At 36.6% G+C, this 21,995-nt stretch overlaps 1 protein-coding gene and 1 long non-coding RNA gene across 2 annotated transcripts; one reads left to right on the forward strand and one right to left on the reverse strand.

Moving 5' to 3' along the window:
- Window positions 1–250: 250 nt before the first annotated feature.
- Window positions 251–21,349, reverse strand: LOC113680326 (ubiquitin C-terminal hydrolase 7). Its single transcript, XM_027197342.2, has 42 exons — window positions 21,002–21,349; window positions 20,681–20,858; window positions 19,535–19,624; window positions 18,650–18,723; window positions 18,297–18,361; window positions 17,421–17,509; window positions 16,603–16,711; window positions 16,188–16,276; window positions 15,713–15,754; window positions 15,424–15,478; window positions 13,954–13,998; window positions 13,749–13,784; window positions 13,510–13,550; window positions 13,154–13,203; window positions 12,444–12,526; window positions 12,226–12,335; window positions 11,490–11,587; window positions 10,752–10,807; window positions 10,157–10,189; window positions 9,922–9,966; window positions 8,891–8,957; window positions 8,130–8,199; window positions 7,926–7,986; window positions 7,467–7,537; window positions 7,150–7,213; window positions 6,723–6,824; window positions 6,553–6,610; window positions 6,274–6,312; window positions 5,941–6,033; window positions 5,490–5,557; window positions 5,339–5,395; window positions 5,132–5,175; window positions 4,983–5,039; window positions 4,752–4,851; window positions 4,037–4,104; window positions 3,199–3,589; window positions 2,741–2,809; window positions 2,591–2,638; window positions 2,062–2,133; window positions 1,560–1,608; window positions 1,421–1,468; window positions 251–731 (listed from the first exon to the last, which is right to left on the reverse strand). Exons 1-42 carry the CDS (start codon window positions 21,051–21,053, stop codon window positions 625–627), a joined length of 3,243 nt encoding a protein of 1,080 aa, XP_027053143.2. The 5' UTR covers window positions 21,054–21,349; the 3' UTR covers window positions 251–624.
- LOC149038899 (uncharacterized) lies at window positions 16,317–19,769 on the forward strand. Its single transcript, XR_016180708.1, has 3 exons — window positions 16,317–16,580; window positions 17,821–17,883; window positions 18,592–19,769. It is a non-coding gene; the product is annotated as an uncharacterized LOC149038899 (long non-coding RNA).
- Window positions 21,350–21,995: the final 646 nt, after the last annotated feature.

Raw genomic sequence — 21,995 nt, forward strand, 5'->3', positions numbered from 1 at the left:
CTTGTCTTGATTCCGTTCTGTGCTATACAATGTCTCAACTCCCAGTGAGGGACTGGACCGATAGTCAACACTTCTACTCTGCCTTCGAAAATTCTCTGTCAAAAACGCTGTCACGAATCAAAGAAAGAGAGTACGGCCAAAGGGTTGGAGTAGATTTGTCACATATAAAAATATCATGGAACTGGCCCCACGTTTGTCATTATTTTAACATAAGGATGGGAAAATCGCCAATAAGGAAAGCGACTTAAAACACGTTCGTGTGGTTTTTATTGCATACAAGATTTCATTATGAGCCGTCATAACATAAGTAAACGCATTATTTTAATTTGATATTCTCAAAGATGCGTGAGAGAGAACATTGATACCAACAAGATACCACATTACACGTAAAGTACACAAGCTTTGAAAGCATTTTACTGAAATGAACTTTTCCCGAAGTCAATCTAAAAACTGCCGCGCAAAAAAGGTCTTTACAACTGTACAAATTGTAACGTCAGCACGTCAATTGAGCCACTGACTAAATCCTTTGATAATTATTTACTAATGTGAAACAAGAGAATTCTTCCTCACACTAACAAAAAAAAACATAATCGGTGTTTTTTTAAAAAGACGGCTATGCATTCCCTAGTTGTGGATTTTGATTGGTCGTTCAAGAAAGCTATACCGTGATCTCTTGGGAGCCTTGTTGAGATGATCCAGTCCCAGCCACGGTCTGCTCATGCTCTGAGCGCCTAAAAACCAACACATATTTAGTTAAGTCTCTTTTATGGTGGCTAAAACTCTCTCTTATTCGCAGAATAAGAGAATATACTAACATTTCCCTTCAACCCTATAAGAAAATTAAGACTTTGGCCAGTGGATTATTCTTAATTCTGTTACACCAAGGCAGAATTAGAAAACTAAAATACAGTAACGTGAGTTCTGATGAAGTAACTGCCAAGAAAAGATGAATTTCTTCCGAAAGAGTTGTGTGAGAGACAAGAAACTGTTGAACCCTTTGACTCCCTGAAGTCACCAAGCCTATTTCTCTGCACAACTTTAATACATTTTAAAGCCGAAAGGTGATGAGGAGTGAAAGAATTATGAACTAGGGAGACGTTTGATAAAATCCAAAATGAACGACAAACAGTATGGATGATCAACATTGAGATACTGGGGGGGAAAAGGTAAAAGAAAGAGGTTCTTTTCGTCTTACCACGAGCGTGGAACAAAGGCAAGATTACGAGTGCCCATGAGGGATCTCTACGGTGAGCTAGGGCCATAACTAGGTTCATAGTGTATGTAACACGCGTCGTGCAAGTATCAGCATTGTGTAGACGTCTCGGGCGTTAATAAAATTATGCAGACGGCAAATTCTTTTGTTCACTCAACTCTATTAAACTTCTTTCAATTTTTTAGAGCAACGAACGGTTGTGTTTACCTGGTGTCTGCGGAAGAAAGTCTTTCACTGAGACGATTTTGTCCGATTCTGAAACAAGACAAATACACGGAAACCGAGAAAAGCATGAATGACGTAAGAACTCTTAAAACAGAGGAGGAATCAAGAATAATGAAGTTACCTTCTGGGAGGTATATCGCTCGTCCCATGTGAATAACTGCGAATTTAACCTACGGGAAAACATGAAAACATAAGCGGGTAATAAATTATATCATCGGCCTGCTTTTTTTGGTTGTTCCTGACTATATCTGCACATCTGATCGTCTTTGTTTCTGACTTTCTACCTATTTTCATACTGTCTACCTTATTGTCCATATTCTCAATTCCCTGCCTGTCTGCCTGGCTTCCTGTCTATTTGTCTATCTTCCTGTCTGCCTGCCTGCCTGCCTACCTCCCCGCCTGCCTGACAGTCTCTTTGTCTGTCTGTCTGTCTGTCTGTCTGTCTGTCTGTCTATCTGTCTGTCTGTCTGTCTGTCTGCCTCTTTGCCTGTCTGTCTGTCTGTCTACCTGCCTGCCTGACTGTCTAACCATTTCTTTGTCTTTTCCTATCTGTTTGGAACCCTGTTAGCCTATCGTTTGTTAACCTTCTTTCAACTGGTATTGGTTGGAACAAAGTAAATTACCTTTTCAAATTCTTTTTCTTGAATGTCTATCTTTTCTTTTATTCTTTCTTTTAACTTGTTGATGGGTTCTCCCTGATAATAAAATGAACGTGTTTTTGTTTAGAAATTGTGGTACAAATAGAAAACACAGGTTATCTGGTTCCTTTCTACACCAGCCACACTCAGAATGGATGCCACACTAATCCACTGACAAGCTGCTTTTTAATGGTTTTTCTTTTCTTTTCCCGAGACCTACAACTAATAACCATTTTCCTTACAAGTAACCCAATTACCTATTCACTCTCGACTTGAGTTTCTGTTGACATCATTCTTCTCAGTTTCTACTGATTTTTCAAACCTTTCAGGTTTATTCCAAGTGGATCAAACTCCTCACCCTTGTTAGGTATGCATGTATTTTTTCCCACCTTCAGATCAATTTGTGAAATCAATTTGTGCAACAAGAATTTCTCTATATTAAAGTTCACATGGCAACCAGGCGGACAATCAGACATGGTTTGATGCTACTCTCTTTTCATCTGAATGTACTTACATCAGTTATCCTAAGTAAAAATGGAGTTCCAAACGTCTGATAAATTTCCTGTTAAGAACAAAAAAGGAAAACAAATTTGCCACAAAATAACATATTTTTGGCGATAACAAATCACATAGTAACACCAAAGCACGATTTCAAAGGTTTTACCTTATTAAAGTGAGCCACAGGAACTAAAATTTCATCATTTGCTAGTTCTACTTCATCTTCGGGGACTTCCTGAAAAAAAAAACAACAACAACAATGAAAAACAACAACAAAAAAACAGTAAATCTACAGATAAGCTTGAAATGAATCTCCTTTACTATATAGTCTCCAGAGAAAGAGCCTGTGTGTACAGCATTGAGAGAGTAAACTACACCAAGATGGCAAACAGAGGTCGGCGGCAAAAAAAACTGAGAAAAAGAAAAAACAATAAACTTAATTTGTGACTGGTTCCCACACACCTCTCAAAAGTGGCAAAAATTGCACTTTAATGATACATAAGAATGGATACCTTATGAAAATTGCTTTGAACGTTAATTAGTCGTAAAGACTTCATGTCTGACTAAAATCTAAAAGACCGTTTTCAACCTTTTCAATCCTCCTTGGAACATCACATACGTTACCTCTATTCTAAACGTTCTTTGTGACTGGGTGGCGAGATGTTCCAGTGGAACGTCATTGTTAACAATGTTAAACACTTTGGAGCTAATAATCTCTAGAAGCCGAAGTTTCCCCGTTCCATTCGGCTGTAAATCAACTTGTTCCCGAGCTTCGTTGAGAAGGTCTGCCACCGTTCCATCTTTATTTGGAAAGAGAGCGAGTTCTCTCTCTTCTTTGAACTGGTTGGCAACCCAAATACATTTGAATTGTCTCTTGTTTTCGAGTTGGTCGATAGGTATGCTTAGTATTTGGTAGTAGAGTTTCTTTGGTCCCCGTGGTTTATAGTAAATCAAAAGATCCCGCAAAGTTCCTTCATATGTACATCTTAGCGCACTCCCTGGTGCGTCGCGATATCTGAGAGACATAAGATAAATTGGCGTGAACTGGAAACAAAATACCGTGGAAAAAAAAAAAAAAAAAGATAGTAGGGGGACCTTAAATAAGCAGTCAGGACGACAACGTCGAGGAAACGTCGATTAAAAAATAAATTTAAATTCATAGTCAGAATTTCGCAAAAGGTTGAAAGTTTACCGTCTCTTACGGCGCCACACCTCAATTATGATCAGGGTTAGGTTCCAGATTTGAACTTAAATAATTTGCCATCGCGGTTTCCGTTGTCGGACCACGTAAATTTTGGTGATTTCACGTCGTTGTTTGGCAGAGGACGGTTTAGAAATGTCAGAACATAGATTTAAATTCACGTGCTAGGTTATAGCTCTACTCATTAGTTCTTTTGTTTCCCCACGTCCTCGTTGCCGTCGTGGTTTGCTGAAGGTCCTTACTCAAGTCACAATAACTTACGCCTGTCCTTTGAAAAATTGCAACATCATTGGATCAACCTCCAGGTTTGCTGCCACAGCCTTAGCAACCTGACAAGAAACGCACAGACAACCCATTGTTTAGTGACTTCATCAAGTGTATGAAGTAAGGGAATTATGTAACTATGTTCAATACGGTATAGATTAAGTAAACACAAAACACTTCCTTACACCTCCAAGGCGGTTCGAGGGTCGACGACTATAATCAAGTAAGTATTTTCTCGAATGCTCGCGCGCGATTCTGAGGAAGATTTGTTTTCTCTGTCAACTCAAGAAGGCGGTCCGTACGGAAGATTTTCGCAGAAATAGTTGTAAAACTACATTATCTACAAAGCTGGAAAGAACCATGTGTTCACTTCAAACGAGACGAATTTCGATCCAAAAGGATCTTTTATTAGCAAATTGGTTAAATACAACATACAGGAAGGCAATTTCATGTCAATTTCTATAACTCATATCTCATACGGATGCCTGTAAAAATCTTTTGCCTGGAGAATTAATCGAGTGACGACCGAGACAAAGGAAGTTTGAGTGCAAGTGTTTGCCTCCAGGAGCGAACTTGTCACTTGTTTGGGCAATGTTTGGGGTCTCAAAGTACCTATACATGTTTTGGCATGTAATGCTATTTTTCTCTAGACGGGCAAATCGATGCACAGTCCGATTTCTTTTCAGTGGTCAAATCAACAAATCATACTGACCTGCATATAGTTCATTCTTATCGAGAGTGTCACACTAAAGCCAGGGTCATTTACAATGTTCTTGTCACAAAATATGACTTCCACTCTATTATGAAGATCCCTGGAAAACAATGAAAAAGAACACTATTTGAGTACTTTCGACCAATATTTCCGAACACTACTTCAAAAGATGTTCTCTTTACTATTTTCAACGTTTTAAAAATTACTTTGAACACCACGGCAACACCCTACCTGAAATAGTCTGCTACTGTGGGTAATTCACTTGCGCTTAGCAAATCAGGTTCAGATCTAAACATGACGCAACAGTAGTAATATTAAAAATTTTGCAATTAAAGAGAAGTATTTTGCCATTGTTCCATTTCATACCAACACCTGCATACCTTTGGAAACAGATGATGTCGCCATCCATGAGTTCCTCCACTCCCTGTTGAAAAAAAGAAAGTGATGATATCAAAATAATGATAAATATGTAGTATAATTGATATGTTATTTCCACAGAAGGCGCAATAAGGTAATGACTTTCGCTCTTCAGCTCTCCCAAAAGGCAGAAAAAAAAAAAGAATTTGTATAAGCTCGGGTACACATACCCGTTCAAACGAGACATTTAGGTCCTTGATTTGCTCCACGTAAGTTGTTTTCACTTCCTACAAAAAAGGCCCATAGAATGAGGAATTCGGTCTATGGTTTAGAAAAAAAAAACAACGAATACAGAGGTAAAAACAAGCCGAGCACTCTCACCTCAAACATGGCTATTGGTGTTCCAGGCGGTAACCCAGCTTTCTCACTTAACATAGGAATGAGATCCACTGAGAAGAACAAAACAGGATCAGTTAAGTATTGCAAACGACAATAGGGTGATACCTTGACAAAGGAGGCCTTCTATAGGGTTAGATGCCGGGGAAAGATGAGAACGTTGCACAGGTCAAAGCAAAAACAAGTGTTTTCGACGAGATCGCACATTGTTTATGAATGCAATTCAGAGTTCTATAGTCTGAGGACGCTTGTTGTAAATCAATTGGCCAATAAAGCGACCATCTTTTAAAAGAACATTTCGTTATCAAGAAGAACCAATAAGCCTGAGTAATCAATTCCTGTCCAGGCTGATGAAAACGACTCCTTCTCTTCCCCACCTCCTCAAGTTCAATACACGGCCAAAACCCGATAAGCAAGTTGACAACAATTTTCTTACCAAATTTTGTTGACAAAGGAGTGTAAAGATGACACACACAGGATAGAGTCTTTTGTACTGGGTCATAATGTTTGAAAAATAACAGGACGTCATCTGCAGCAGGAAAAATAAGAAACAAAAAATGACTTACTAATATCTAATCAACTTGATTCGATATGACATAATCTGAAATTTCGTTACTACAAGTTTGGGTGATGATTTACAGTATTCGTTCGAAAGAAAGCAAAACATTTTACTAAAAGAGCGACATAATTAAAAAGAAGTTTTTATGAAAGTGGAACATGTTGCAGCTACATTATGCCATCTAGACAGTTGTGATAAAAAACAACTTACTTGTCTTATCAAAGACTGGTAGTGACACTTTTCCTTCTTCTACAAGAACAGAATAGAATGAGTTAATATCAACAGGTCAAATGCGTTGATAACGACGGATCAATTGTGTAGAATCGCCATTGATCTAAACTGAATTCCTAATTATACCGTGAGACGCTCCTATGAAAAAATCTCACGCGACCTAGCATTGAATGATTGCTGTATAATTCACTAAAACGAGTCAGGGAGTTACGTTTTAAAAGCTAAATGTCAGGCCATACAATAGATAAATATTCTTACCAGGATCAATTGTTTCTAGGAATACACACCACTGTGATCCGTCCACAATTTGGCCCAGCTTCAAGAGAACGAAAAAGAAACACTCGGTTAAATATCTACCCCGGATTTGTTAAAATTTCAAAATGAAATGTAATTATGGCAGCTAAGAAACTGTAGCTTAACCAAATTACCGTTTTATCCAAACTTCCTTCTATGTCAAATAAACTGGGCCTTGTTGTGCCGTTACTTCTCGGCTGAAGTGGCCACGGTCTAATTTGATTCACTGGGTATCCCTGTAAGGCGAAAAGACAAGGTTATACAAGGTAGTTTGGGTATAAAGAAACTTGACCTGTTACAACTATAAGAAACACTCGACCACGAAAACGTGCTGCAAACGCACAATAGTTTAGGAGTCAACTCTTTATAATAAGTTCACGTTACGTTGCGTACTTTAAGCAAATTCTTTTGCCGTAGAGTACTCATTCAAAACTGATCTACTGGTGAGAAAAAACGTATTTCAATGAAAGAATCATTTGAGAAAAACCGAGAATTGAGAAAATGAGCAGAGTTTGCGCCAAAATGGACAATATGATTAATTCAACAAGTTGAATTTCTTACCAGACCATCAGCAAGAATAGCCAAAACTTCGTGAAGTTTCTTTGATTTTAGAACTTTGAAACTCCTACAGAGGGAGAAAAAAAACGTTGAAACAATTGTCTCATAAACGAACTCTTCATGGATGGAGTTGAAGGTCAGTTCTTACTTAGTACGACACTAAATCTTCTGAAATGGTTCTTTTCAAACAGATTCAAGTGGATATCATTGGGAGGTAGACTGCAATGGGCAACCAAGGGGAGGTAAGGGGAGGAAATGACCCAACGATTTACAACGTACTCCTTCTGTTTAAGAACTTATCGCATGCTATCGACACTCACTTCATTTTGGTTTTCTCTGGATCAAAAAGATCAGGTCCCTGGTGTCCCGCGAATTGGTCTTCAGTCACAATCTGAAAAATAAAGAAGTAGAAGTTAACCTCACATACAAGATATTTATACCCAGGTGTTGTATTTGGGCCTTTTTTCATGCCATCGGAGTTTAGTGGAGGTAAACGCGAGGCGTGTGCAAAGGGCGAGTCACGCGCGAGACGAAGGAAGGACACGTGACCCACACAACGCACTTGTCTCGAGCTTACATCAGCTTGCATTAGACGAGCACACATGTCACATCTGCTATACAGACTACGGTAATTATAATAGAGCAATAGCTGTGCGGGTATGTAAGCCACAAAATAGTTCTATAGGGATGTTATTTACTTAAAACGGAGATTTATAAGATTATACAAAAATTTTCTCTCCCTGTCGTCAAATTTGAAATAAGTTTGGTAATAAACCTACATCCACTGTCATGTACAAATGAGCTTCTTGTCTCTCCTTCCTTCTCTGTGCTTCAAGTCTCCTGCAAGTCAATAATAAAGCTTTCATTTATTGACGGAAATTTGTTTTCTAACACTAAAATTTCATAATTTTCAGCCGCAGAGCACCTTCATTAATCAACGATCATTTTAAAAACCAAAAACTTTACTTAAGCTGTTTTCTTACTTCTCTTCCTGTAGTCTTTGTACTAGTGTATCAGGAATTGTACACTCATCTACATCTTCAAGAATATCCTCTGTGAAAAATAAAAAGTACAATAGTATTCACCACATAGTGCCATCGAAACTCTTCTTTCAAGCAAAGGAGGAAGTTCATCAGAATATCCCAACATGAGAATTAGTTACAGGTTTGCCAGAAACTGTTTGTATATACCTCTTCCAACCGAGTTCGAGGCCTGAGTGCGAAGCCACAAATCCGAGGTGAAAAAAAACGAGGTTCCGTAACTTACAGTACGGACCGAGAAAACGGGGATAGCAATGTATTTATTATATCTCAAGGGTCAAATAGAGGGGAAAGATTTTAATTCCGTGAACTACGGCCGGCCTAATTGATCGATCATAGCACACGTACTAACTGGAAGATGTTATAAATTGTCTTTATTTGACAGGACCACAATCAGTAAATGTGGATTTGAGTCAATAAACGTAGTTCTGCTCATCAAGCTAAAACTTTTGACACTTGCTACTGGGAATTAATTTTTCTCCCAAAAAATGAGACAAATTTTTTTTTAAATGCATGAACTTGTTTTGTTTGAGTTTTAATTATTTTAACGAGTTCCCAGCAGGGAAGCTTTTTCATAATATTTCTCTCCACAAATTTAACTGTTGGCCTCAAGTTCGTTTATTAGTGCCATTTTTTCTGACTTACACCAAAGCTCATTAAATGTAAGTCATCATTAAACACGTAAGGTAGAAATGGCTACTTACTCATTTCATTATCCCTGATGTAAACCAACATATACGCATTCGTACAATGCTTTACTGTAATGTCATCCTGTAACAAAACATTGGCTTGGTCAATTTCCACCACACACAAGAACTGAATGGTCTAAGAATGCTGTGCACGAAGGAATAATCTGATCATAACTGTTTAATCATGTGTAAAACCAAGTGCACCTCTTCGTCCACTGAATTATACTGGAGTCAATTTGGACATCTTAGTATCAAATGTAGTTTCTGGCTTTAGACTGCCAGCGAATAAGCCGGAAATTAGCCACCTTCTATGGCATGTGAATAACAGGGCTTAAGTCAAAGCTGTTAGTGAAGGTATATTATGGGTATAGACATAAGAGTATGAAAGCCTGCGTTTGTACGTAGGTGATTATTCTGGGCCACAACATTTGCCATTTCCTAGTTTATTTACATATATGAACATGTATAAAGGAGGCAGCTTTCAGAGAAACTGTGGTGCCGCATCGGTGAGGGAATATAACGAGATAATTTTGTTATAATCAACTAGGTTGATAATGTAAATTGGCCACAGTTAATAATTTCTAGAGCTGACGTTTCGAGCGTAGCCCTTCACCTGACGAAGGGCTTTCGTCAGCTTTGAAACTCTTCACGGTGGCCAATTTACATCACCAACTCAGTTGATAAAACCAAAATTATCTCTATGTACATATATAGGTTGTGAGCCTGGGCCTGATTTCCGCCCACATTTCCTGTCTCTTTCCCCCACTGGTGTTTTCTTCAACAGGTTTTTTCTGGCCACCGTTTTAACCACAGTGATTGTAAGAGGTTGCTTAGCTCTCCAGTTATTTGATTTGAATGCACAGTGACAGTGATTACTGCTAATGTAATGATTCTGTATCATACGTGGATTGTATACATAGGGTCTTCTAGATATTCTTTGAGTTGGTGCTTGGTCAAACAGTGCAAAATAAACCTAATGGTTCAATATTTGACCTGTCTGTTGTGTGTTGAAGCTAAAATAAGAAATTTAAAGTAAATCTGCCTACCTCGTATCCTCCAAAGTTATTGTCAATCGCTTCTTTTTTAGTAGCCTGCAATAATTAATTATGGCTTTGAATTAGGAAAAAATATAAATGCTAGCTCTAAAACAACATACAAATGTTTAAAGAACACCGCTCAAGAATTTAGATATGGATCTCTGCATACAGTTCCCTCCATGAACCTTTTATTTACAGTTTGGATTTTGGTTATTCCATATCCATATCCATATCCAGAACTTACCAATGACACAACATCGTCATCAAACTTGCACCACTGAAAATTAAAGGAGTAGTGTCATTTAATGGTCATTACATAAGGAAAACATTTGACACCACAAACTAAAATGTATACAAAGTCATGTATACAGCATACAGCCAGAACTCTATGCCCCAAAGTAACCTTTAAATGTTCTAAACAACAAAAATTGTCTTTGAACATCACTTGCATTCTCTCATAAGAGGCCATCTATCATGGGCAACTGAAACCACTATTAACACCACTGAAAAGTCTACCCTTGTCCAAATGTTTATATGATTTTATAACCTCTCATGGGTATTACATGTATTTCCATATGATCAAAACTATCACCAGTGTGAACTGGGACACAAAATATACTCAAAGTTTGAAATCACAGCCATGCTTGTTTTTTGCAATTAACCATCTGTTCCCAGCCCTGCTAGAGGTACAAATTGAGACATAAACAATGCACTAAAATACTGCGGATCATGGTAGGGTCCTACAAGCAACTGTTTAGATTTAACATCCCCAGTTGTCTGCCCAGCTCTCATAGGCAACCAATGATGAAAATAACAAAAACAGAGACTATGAGTCATACCCTTCCATCACCGTTGGGGTTAATGTACACAACATAATGTCCACCATGGTTATCTCCTAAAAATACAAATTTCTAAAAGTTAAGAACTGATGAGATATAACAACAAAACAGTGAAGGTGAAAACACTTTCTTTCACCCTTTGGGACCCTTGTGTGGTTTAAATTACTTTTTTTTGAAGTACCTGAAATATTACATCTCAAGAATTAATTTAACAGGTGCACATTTAAGCTGGTTTTTGGCATAAAGGTGTGACAAAGAAAATAAAATATGAGTCCCTAACAAGCAATCCAACCCTTTCCCCTCTTCTGATTTTGCTGTACCAAGCTTTGCCTCTGAGTTACAGAAAAGTAGTTGGTGAGGTAGGCATACAGGGTCTATAAGTACCAAGTCTCAACATTTCTGATCTTTGCTGCAAGCAGGAAACTTGAAGTACAGTATCTGAACCAAGTTTAGGGCCTAGCACACCCACACTTTTCTTGCCGCTTAGTCTGGTTGTTCAATTCCTCATTAGAGATACAGATCTTTTCCTTTGTTCCATCCCCCATGGTAAAATCTTTCTTTGTTCAACTACCAGATTGAATATGAACATTTTCTATTTACAAACTATTTACAGCAACACGCTATCTAAATGAATGTGTACTTGACAAATTGGAGATTTTAACTTCACTGGAAAGGTATACAACTGTGCTGAAAAGAAAGCTCTTTCACCCGTAAGAATTAAATGTAAAATGGATTTACCACTATGTACAAGAACAGCATGTAATGTATACTGTCCTGGGTGCTCTTCAGGATCTTGAAGAAATTGGTTTAAATCAAGCTTCTCCATAAATTCACATCTAGAAAAAATCAAACGCAGTTATAGCTTTGTTAAACAAGAAAATAATAGCCTGAGGAATAAGAAACTGATCTACTCACTAAGCCTAAAATTTAAAGATTAAAAGTGACATTTTTTTAAAAACAATGAATAGTGCTCCAAGTTTGGTTTGGTATCATGACCATTAGCAAAAAACTTTGGTGATCAAATTTTAAGCAAAAGTCCTCAAATTGGTAACCTGTGCTTATGTTATTATGCTTTCATTCTCTAACTACCATGATCTAAAGTTCAAGTGAGATAAACATTTGCATTAATATCATTACTGCTCAGTAAATGTGCCTCTCTCCTTGGTTCTGCAAGTGTCTTGAGATGTCATGTGGGCCTTAAATAAGTGATTCCTGGCCACTGAGGATTAAATTTCGATTCTAGCAACCATTTCCTGATTTTCAGTTCCCAAATGATAACTTAAAAAATTTTGAAGTTGGAGCACTGATCCAGGGGGGGAAATGATCCAAATTTGTCAGCAAAACTGATAGGACTGGTCTTGCTAATTGGCAAATCTTAACAGAAAGGCTACATATATGGTGTGTACCACAATCCTTTATCAAAGATGAATTAGTCACAGTAATTCTGTTCAAGTATTACAATTCTTGGACAAACCTGTCATTTATTTTAACATTTGTGTCTGTCATTGGGTCATACTGAAATCTCATTAACTGAAGATGGAGAACAGGAGGCAATTTTGCAAAAATTACCCCCTTTTTAGCTTCCTGATAAAAGAGGATGAAATCAAATTCAGAGGTGAAGCATATGAAAGGTATACAAAGCAAAACACAACAAACTCAGAATAAAAATATTTTATCCAGTAAGACACACACCTGAAGACCATATTCCCCAGCATCATATTTGTTATCTCCATCCAAAGTTTCCACAGCAATGTACTCTTTGAATGACTCATAAACTAAAATGATATGACCAATGATACCATGGCATAAGTTTGTAAGGTAAAGTCTGATCTCAAGCCAAGAAACCCCAAGCGCCATGACATATCTCAGGGTTTATTATATGATGGGACTAGGACATGATGGGACTCGGACATGATGGGACAAGGACATGATGGGACTAGGAGTATTGTATCTACACCTGAATAGGATACCTGTTCATTAAAGGTTACCCCCACCCCCTGCCCTCCTCTCCCTAGCATTTTGTCAGGATTTTCTAGGAGTTTACCACTACACCTTAACACTCCTAGGTGAAGCAAGAAACTTTAAGAGTCAGGCATCTTGCCCATAAAAACAATGACTAACATGCCACTTGTCCATGATGGCATTGTTGCAAAAATAACAAAATTTAATATACAGAGAGAAAGATGCTTTTCATCTCGTCACGAGTGTGGGACAAAGAAAAAATTCCCCATGAAAAGAGTCCCCATGAGGAATCGAACCTTTGGATTCTGTGCTCTGATGCTCTACCACTGAGCCAGAGACTCCACAGTGAGCAAAATCTATTATTTAATATACATATACTATTTCTTTAAATTTTATTTCATTATATACTATTCAACAGCATGTAACCAGCCAACACTTACTGTCTTTCTTGCCTTTAACATTCAGTTGAATATCATAGAATGGCTCTTCTCTGAAATCAGAATCAATATCATTACTAGAGTTAACTAAAATATCAATATTGAAATATAAGTAACCATCAATAATAATTTGCAACCTAACTTACATTTTAAAACAAAATGTATAATATATGTGCAAACAAAATTTAAGTCTGACAGTGCAAAGAAAATATGAGGGCTTTTCAAAGACCAAAACTGAACCATAATAATTACTATAAATCACAAGTCAGCCTGCTGTGTATGTGTCTGAACAGTAACATGTATGGTATGAAGCTACCATTGATAATCTACTATGAAGGAGTATGTTTTAAACAACCCACCTCTGTGACACATAGTCCACATTTGTACACTTGATATATGACTGAGTGAAAAAAAAACCTCAATTAAATTGTGCGAGGTTCATACATTACTTCAGATCAACTATCTGGCTATAAATCAAAGTTCATTAGTCTTTAAGTATTTTAGGGTAAGATGGAGCTGTAATATCTTAAAGTAAAAGATCTTACAGCAAAAAAAAAAAAAAAAAAACCTTTGTTAACCATGACACTCTTATACCTACCAGCATTTTTCCTTCTAACAATCTTGGAATTGTACCCTACAAAAACAGAACAAAGATTAGTTGGTGATATACTTGTTTGCACATCCTTCTGCACATCCTGCTCACTCCAGCAATTCAAAGGACTATACCCATATATTACAGACCTGTAAACTTTCTTGTCAATTGATAGCACATTGATAGACATCAAAGTGGAGTTACATCTCACCTCAACACAAGTTCCCTTCATTTTGCTCTCCATGTTATCCAGTAACTACAAATAGGTTGTGTAAAATAAATGTTTGAAACTCTTCATGAAGCTAAATTGTAATTAGAAAATAATCATTTTGGATCCTTCTAAGAAAGACAACTATACCATGCTTCATTTTTTTCCTTTACTCATCTTTATCAGTTAGTGAGAAAAAACACAAATGGAAGGTCTTGACAGCATTGTCATAGCTATAAAAACAAACAATGATCTCTGTAAGAGCAGTCAAAGGCATTTCACATTGGAAAAAAGTTTTGCCTCAAACATTTTTCTTCATTGATATTTTTTGACCTGTGCCACTTTACCAAAAAGGAGGGACTGCTCATAGTTGTAGTGCTGTTATTGCTAGTTACGCTAAATTAAAGCCTGTAGTTAGGTTTCTGAAATATTTGTACAGGTTTGAACTAGCTTAAGCTCTCTAAACTCAAATATAAAAGAACGGAAACCAATTTTTTAAAAGAAGTTTCTCATGAACACTTTCACCAAATGCTAATCAATAAGATGTTTGATACTTTTTGTTCACCTTTTTCATCATGTGACAGGATCATTTGCCAGATTTTTGCTGTTTGAAATGTTTAGAGTATCAATTGGTACATTTTAAAAGCTCTGTCTAATTATCTTTTCTTAAAATTTAAGATCCATGAAGCTACCAATAAAAACAGTCAGAGTTTGCTTAACAGACTAGTTTGCATAATTCTGCCTTCATTGTAGCAAAATCACCAAAAGTTTGAAGTCATTAAAGCAAAGGAAATTAATAGGTGCAAGATGTTTTTACATTTCTATGCTTTTAACATCCTATTAGAAGAAATCAACTGCTGCTTTTAATGGTCACCCAAGGAATTTCAGAAAGCTCTCTAACAGGTGTTTTTAAATAATTATGGCGAACCTCTGAATGGACACATATCAAAATTTAAATGCTTTCCAAACCCCTTATATATCACAGAATTTAGGAATACAAATGATTTCTTGCTACATGTGTGTTACAAGGAGCAAGCTTGTCAACTTTTGAAATTTCCAAAGTTGCAAGAGGTCAAAAAAGTTGATTATTGAGAGCTCTCAAAACATTTTTTTATGGTATTTCTAGAAACCAATGTGGTTTTATTTACTTACTGCCAAAGATAGTTTCATGGCCAAAGTTTGAGGGAAAACTTTTTTCTGATGCAAAATTCCTTGGACCGCTCTTGCAGAGATTGCCACTTAATGTTTACCATGAACAAGGTTCAGCTCAGCTTGTACATGTAGTTATTGACTACTGTTATACTTCAGGCTTGGTTGTTAAATAGCATTATCCACCAGATAAATCATAATCCAGTGGATAAGTGTGATTTTAATAATTACCAGACTACAATATCTGTTGGATAGCATTTCATCAAGTGGATAGTGTTATCTACCCTTCAAATAACCAGGGCTAGTACTTAATCACAGTCTTACCACTCGACACAATTCTTGAACATCATGCTGCATAAAGCTGTCAAGTGTCTCCCACCTAAGAGGGGAAAAACAGTCACACATTCCTTGGTAAGTGAAACAATCCTCTGTATGTTTATGTATCTATTTAATCTTGCTACATGTAATATCAAACATCCAAAGGTGACTTCTAAAAAATGTTAAGATTTTACATGTAAAATCAATAGCCAAAGTCAGCAGCAAACTATGTAATTTTAGGTCAAACAGTGTTAAAATTAATTCAAGGATACAAATATGTCTGTAATACACTTACCCAAATGATCGCGTCAACTTCTTTGTGCCAACTGCTTTATCACTAGTGTGAAAATAAAAAGTCACATTTACAGATAAAAGTTAGTAAATGCAGACCATTACACAAAGGCTACTTTGTATGTCGTATCTGTGAAATATAGAAGACATCTCAATGCACCAAGAGAGCCACTTCTTATAATAAAATATTACTAGTACCAACAGGACAATCATAACTTATACCCCATTCACATCAAAGCTAAAACATGTTTTAAAGCTGTTTTATCAAACTAAGTTTGAAATTGCTTTCTTGATAGAAGCTGCTTACACTGATGTTTGTCAACTTCAAATTTAGCACAATGAAAATATACAGTAAGTTAAAACTTACTTAAGGCTGTTTTGCTAGTGTGAATAGCAGGAAGTGCCTTTCCACACAATCTAAGCTCCTAAAAAGGAAGTCTGAAACAAGAGGGAATGAGAAGTTCCTTTTCAAGACTGACCTGTTTTGTAGCTCATAGAAAGTTCTTTGAAGGGCAAAAGCCACACTTCTATTTGGGTCATCATTCTCTGTGGGCATTTGATAGACAGCCTGCAAAGATATTTTGCAAACACATTTAAATTGCCCACGTAGTCACAAATACATCATGACTTGCTATTTTTCCATTTTGGCACATGTCTGTTTGTCGTGTATCTAGACTACAAAATGGCAGACAACAACACTCAAAATGGAACTGCTGGTACATACAAATGAGTGATACTTCCATACGAATACCACAAAGGAATATTTAAGATGAACAGTTTTCATGAAGCACAAAAAGACTGTTTTATCCTTGTGAAAAGCAGAGGCCAAGAGGAAGGATACTGTTTGTCATTATGGAAAAGCTTAATATGCAGTAAGGAATTTTATTCTCTTACCTTTCTTAGTTTATTCGTAAAATATAAAGTTTGTAGCAAAGAGTTCATGTAGCATGTTGCCCCTTGATTCTTCAGTCCAACATAACCAGTATGTTTCTTTGAATCCCACCTAGAAAAAAACATTTCTCCAATTAACAAATTCAAACCCTGCACTCTGACAAACTTTTTTACACCATACTAATTAAGCTGTTGGTACACCTGATCAATACAAACACTTTCCTGATATTTCAACACTACTTTCAAAATGCTTTGTCATCTCAAATTCTGATAGCATCAAAGAAGATACCATTCATTGAGGATGGTCTTTCTAGAAAGCTTACCCCAGCACATACATGTCCCTATACATACAGTTGTGCACATGTGTAAACAGCTGCTGTGTTTAATTTTTATGAATACTGCTCCACTTGACACAAATGACTTCCACTATAATGGCTTGGAAGTATTTTAAACCTTTTGCATTTTCTCTTAATCCCAACAAGTAATTTAGAAGGTCCTTAACGACATATCTGTATTGTTGATGTGCCACTTGTTTGAACTCTATCATTCCTAAGATATTATCCGCAAGTCTCCTTACTGTTATACAGTTCTTATTATGTCTCTTCAGAGAATTTGTTATTGGATCAACTAATAGTCTCACACTTTATATTTTTCTTTTCTTTACTCTTATTGTCTGCTTAATATTGTTTTGATGTTGTAAAGAGGAAGCACATGTATGTCTTGGTTATCCATGGAATTTTAAGGCTTAAACTATTTTGTCTGCTCCAGTAATACCTTTGGAAAGCTGAAGCAGAAAAGAGTATAGCATCTACGAGACTTACGCAACTCCGTGAGGAGCTTCTGCTGCTACATGTACTTCTAAGATGATAGAGTCATCTTTTATAAAACCTTTGTTAGGATCAAGAGCATCCTGCATGAAAATAAATAAATAGTAGACTGTAAAAATATTTAAGAGTAATAGCTTTGTCTTTTGAAGACTTCATCAAAGGAGCCAATTCTAACCACACAGTTACTTCTATACAATAATCTGAGATAACTTCTAAACAACTAAAAAAGGAAACTAACCAAAAATTTTGAAATCATTGAGAAACATCTGTCAAGCTAACTAAGGAAAATGTTTTAGCATAATTATGAAGTAGAACAAATTAACATCATAATAATATTCATGCCTCCTAAATACAAGATATCGAATGATAAATAATTTTGCTCATGTGGTGTCAGCTTGCAGGATGAAGCTGGATATTGATAACTTGATGACCAGCATTTCAGATAAGATAACAAAACGTGAGTTAATTTCTTATTTTTTCCCTGTCTCTGTATTTTTAAACCTGTAAAACAGCTGCATTATAAAAAACCAGACAATGGAATACAATAACAGATCACAGAATACAAAACTCTCCACAAATTTTGAGTGTACATGTAACACACTAGATATTGAGTCATTTCTGGATTCATAGTTGAAATGCCCCCTTCAGACCCCCCCCCTCCATCTAAAGATTAGCTTTGTAATAACCCCTACCCCTACCCCTACCCCACCCCCTGTCTCATTCCTTCCTGCAACTGTTGAAGATTTACAGTCCACCCATGAAAGTCATACAGATGTAATATAAGATGGGCACCTACAGGTGCATGGATGGCTAAATACAAACAACCATTTAGCATACATGAGTTTAGATCAGAGTGGTAAAATGACTTACATTCCATGGTACAAAGTGACTAAATCCCCAGTCATTTTCTTTTGAAAAGAAGAGGTGAGAGATTTCTAAAGAGAAAGAGTCCACAGTTAAAAGAAAAGATATGCACATATTAAATGATGGTTCCTTTCCAAGACTGCACATTAAATTTAAGTCTACAGGCAATTGGATGTTCTGTCTGATCAGTGATTCACATCCTAAAATCAAATGTGAGTGACTCATTTTTTGCAGCCATCCCTTGTTTTTAAAATCACACTCTCACTTTCTACTCATCTAGCTCTATCCTTTTTTCCCCAAGAATACAAACCAGATAGTTTCAAGATTTCCTTTTAAAATTTTACAATCTAACAACTCACTTCTTGAAAAGTCTTCACCACCTTCTTGTTGAGTGACAAGAGTCAGTCTTGCTGAAGCCTGGCAAGACCATGATCTGAAGAAGAAAAGGCAAGCATTTCAGAAGACAACATAAAAGACTGCTTTAGGTATTAATTTAAGCCCTGAGTGCAATATAATAAAGATAAAATACCAATATGCTCTTTTAGCAAACAAACTTTTACACATATCAATAACATTAATTTTCTAACTTAACATACATGTGTGACCAAACTACTTCAACTAAATATAAATTGTGTACTTTCTAAGTGAATAGAATTCATTTCATTAATGACATAACCAATATCCTTGGGCAAATGTATATGCATTTGTAATAAATGAACACCACCTACAGATGTCAAAATTTAAATAGTTCCTGCATATATGGTTCAAATATGAAAAAATGCTGCACTTTTTTCAATACTATAGGACTAGAACAACACAATCATTGTTGCAACTTAACTACCAGTAATACTTGCATAAGTAGTTTAATATCCTTTGTCTCAGACAATAAATACAAGGGGTAAATTGTCGTAACACTGCTTTTAAAATTTCCCGTTAGAATAACACACAATGTGGCATGAAAATAACTGCAGCTTTTGTTTCAAACAACCTGAGGAAAAGGATGTATGCACTGTTCAAAGTATATCTGCTTATTGTGCATTGTGGTGAATAAGAAATACACAAATGACATCCTTGTCTAACTATATAGAGTCAGCCACAATTGAATATTGCAATGTTTTGAGTGCTTCGCTGCCTGCCAACAAAAACTTGAAGTTGAATAATGTTTTGTGACAGAGGGAATGCTAGTTGGCTGGAAACATCTAATGATAGTGTACATTTTGACAAAAAAGCTGTGACACACTTACAGTGACTCTGTCTCTGGGTTACACTGCAGAAAGAATCCCACACTTTTGACTTTGTCATTACTGGAATACCTTGGCATACACATGATGCGCCTAGAAAGAAAAGTCTTGTTGATTGAAGAAAAAGTCATGGAAATTTTGTTTTTTAATTTCCACTGTAAATCTCTAGTATAACCTGCAATACTAACAGTTGAGAGAGATAAATATACTAAGATGAAATAAAACAAACAAAAACATGCACATGAATATCACTTTTTTACTGTGATAGAATACCTAACTTAAAAACAAAACTGACTGAGAAATACTAATACATGAAAAACAATATTGAGGTTATAAACTTTCACTTTCACCCCACAGCCATGACTCAAATCCTTCCCTCATTCCTCTTACTTTCCTAGTTATCAATTACAGGAATTAGCTTGTTTAAGATGCAACAGACAATTGAAAAAAAAGGCACAAAGAAACATATTCCTCCAAATCTACTGTGGAATATAGAGTACAAAGTGACAATATGGAAAAATAATGTAGGTAATTGGGTGAAAAAATCAAATTAACAACTCCAAATAATAGATGTACATAATACTACTTTAGACGTGTATTTTTAAGCAAAATGACAACCAATATTATATTTGCATAGTCACCATCCAAGCATTATTCTTTACAAAAATGCTTTATGCAATCCTGACTCCCAAAAATGAAGAAGTTTACTGAATGCCTAAAGCAATGTCATTTTCATCACCTCACTTAAACGAACACTAGGTGTATAGATATAGAATAAAATCCAGAAGACATCCAAGTAGCAGTAAGGAAAGAACGTAAACATAAAACATTACAATTGTAAATAGAAGCACACTTTCCACTCTCTCACAGGTGTTCAATGTACTTAGAAAAGATAAATGAAAAAAATTCTCTTGGATGAAAAATCATTAGCAATGTAACAACCAGATTGACAAAAACCTTAAAACAACAAAATACAACGGTTGAATGAATAATTCATAAAACTTAATCGATTGCGGGGAAAAACTTTAGAGCTCTGAGACATGGTATCTCAAGAAATTTGAGAACTATAATTCCTCAACGATCAACCGATTATTTATTGAGCCATATCTATAAATTTTCGTCACACGCTAACAAATTTTGATGCCTTACCATGGTAAATTCCTCACGTATATAGGGTCACTAAGAGTTGTCTTGTCTAGTTTGCTAAAATTGAGCACAGTGAAACGAATTATTCCTTCAGGTCTCGCCGTGTCCTCTTCCATCACAACATCCTGCGGTTCACTCGGAGAAGAAAGCCCATTTGGCACTGTAGAATCTCCACCAGCATCTAACGGAAAACGCGCGAGCAAAACATTTGAATTCATCACAAGCTAACCTTGAACTAGCTACAATGTAGCTTCCGTGATGTGCAAAATTTAAACGAGAAGTAATTCTAAGAGCGGTCTTAAATTGCCTCTATAGAAGAAATACCTTCTTTTGTATCCATTTCCTCCTGATCACTTTCATTTTCCGTCGCTTTCATTCTTTCTTCTTCCACTTTGCAGTTTGAAATCTTGGGACGACTTTTCGACGAGCGAGTCCCCGTTACTACTTTAATGTGTTTACTAGCTATGCGGCCAATTGCGCCCCAAAATCCCGAGCCGGGAAACACGGCGATTATTTCTTATTGCATCGACAGTTTCACAACCTAACGACAAAGTGTGTGATCGTCAATCGCAATGGAAAGAAAAGTATCTAAATTCTACCGCTACAACTACTTCTCGTCCTCCATTGTGACATTTGGCTTAGGCTAACTGCAAAGAGTTGTGGGTAAAGAGACTGCGCAGTTTGGGCCATACCTCTCCCCATTCCACTGAAAAGTACATACATGCATTCTGGTGAGTGTGTCGAGTACATGTTAGGCAGGAAATGCTTATGACATGAAATATTAACTTACTCAAGTGCTAAGGAGTTTCCTCTCTGTTTTATGAGCAAAAAAGGGAGCCTAATTGGCGCCAGGCAAGAATCCAAAGTGTTCATAAAGTTTTCGCAGCTTGAGAGACTTGCAGAGTTCCTGAGCCAAACTCGAAAGTTCCAACCATGCGATCTCTCATCGGTTCTACATGTATTTCAGATTTGGTTCTCAGAAATCAAATTCTGTGTTGTTGGTAGACTGCCTTTGAGAATTCCTGATCAGCTTAAGTGACCGAGAAAAGTGACTTAAGGCTATTTCAGGAGGTAATCAAAGAAATACTTTTCGCATAATGCGCCGATCGCATTCGAAGCTTTAACATTCCCCCCCTCTGCTCCAGGCAACGCACGGGCATTGAATATTGTTTGTGTTCGGGAGCCTTACCTGGGTGGGGAATTTGAACCGAAACTGTCAAGTCTTTTCAGATGAATAAACATGTCTTATCTTTTAATACGGAAATGTTAAAAGGGGAAAAGTTCACTTTCGCAAGCAGGTGGTTTAGAAGAAAAGGTC

This window comes from Pocillopora damicornis, chromosome 10 (assembly GCF_964200805.1).
Source record: "Pocillopora damicornis chromosome 10, jaPocDami1.2, whole genome shotgun sequence".
Taxonomy (NCBI): domain Eukaryota; kingdom Metazoa; phylum Cnidaria; class Anthozoa; order Scleractinia; family Pocilloporidae; genus Pocillopora; species Pocillopora damicornis.

Coding starts and splice junctions, on each gene's coding strand:
- LOC113680326 (XM_027197342.2), bottom strand. CDS start 21,053: ATGAAAGCGACGGAAAATGAAAGTGATCAGGAGGAAATGGATACAAAA. Junction 18,724..19,534: donor AACCCAGAGACAGAGTCACT/GTAAGTGTGTCA, acceptor TTTCTTCTTCAG/ATCATGGTCTTGCCAGGCTT. Junction 18,362..18,649: donor TGGTGAAGACTTTTCAAGAA/GTGAGTTGTTAG, acceptor CTTTCTCTTTAG/AAATCTCTCACCTCTTCTTT.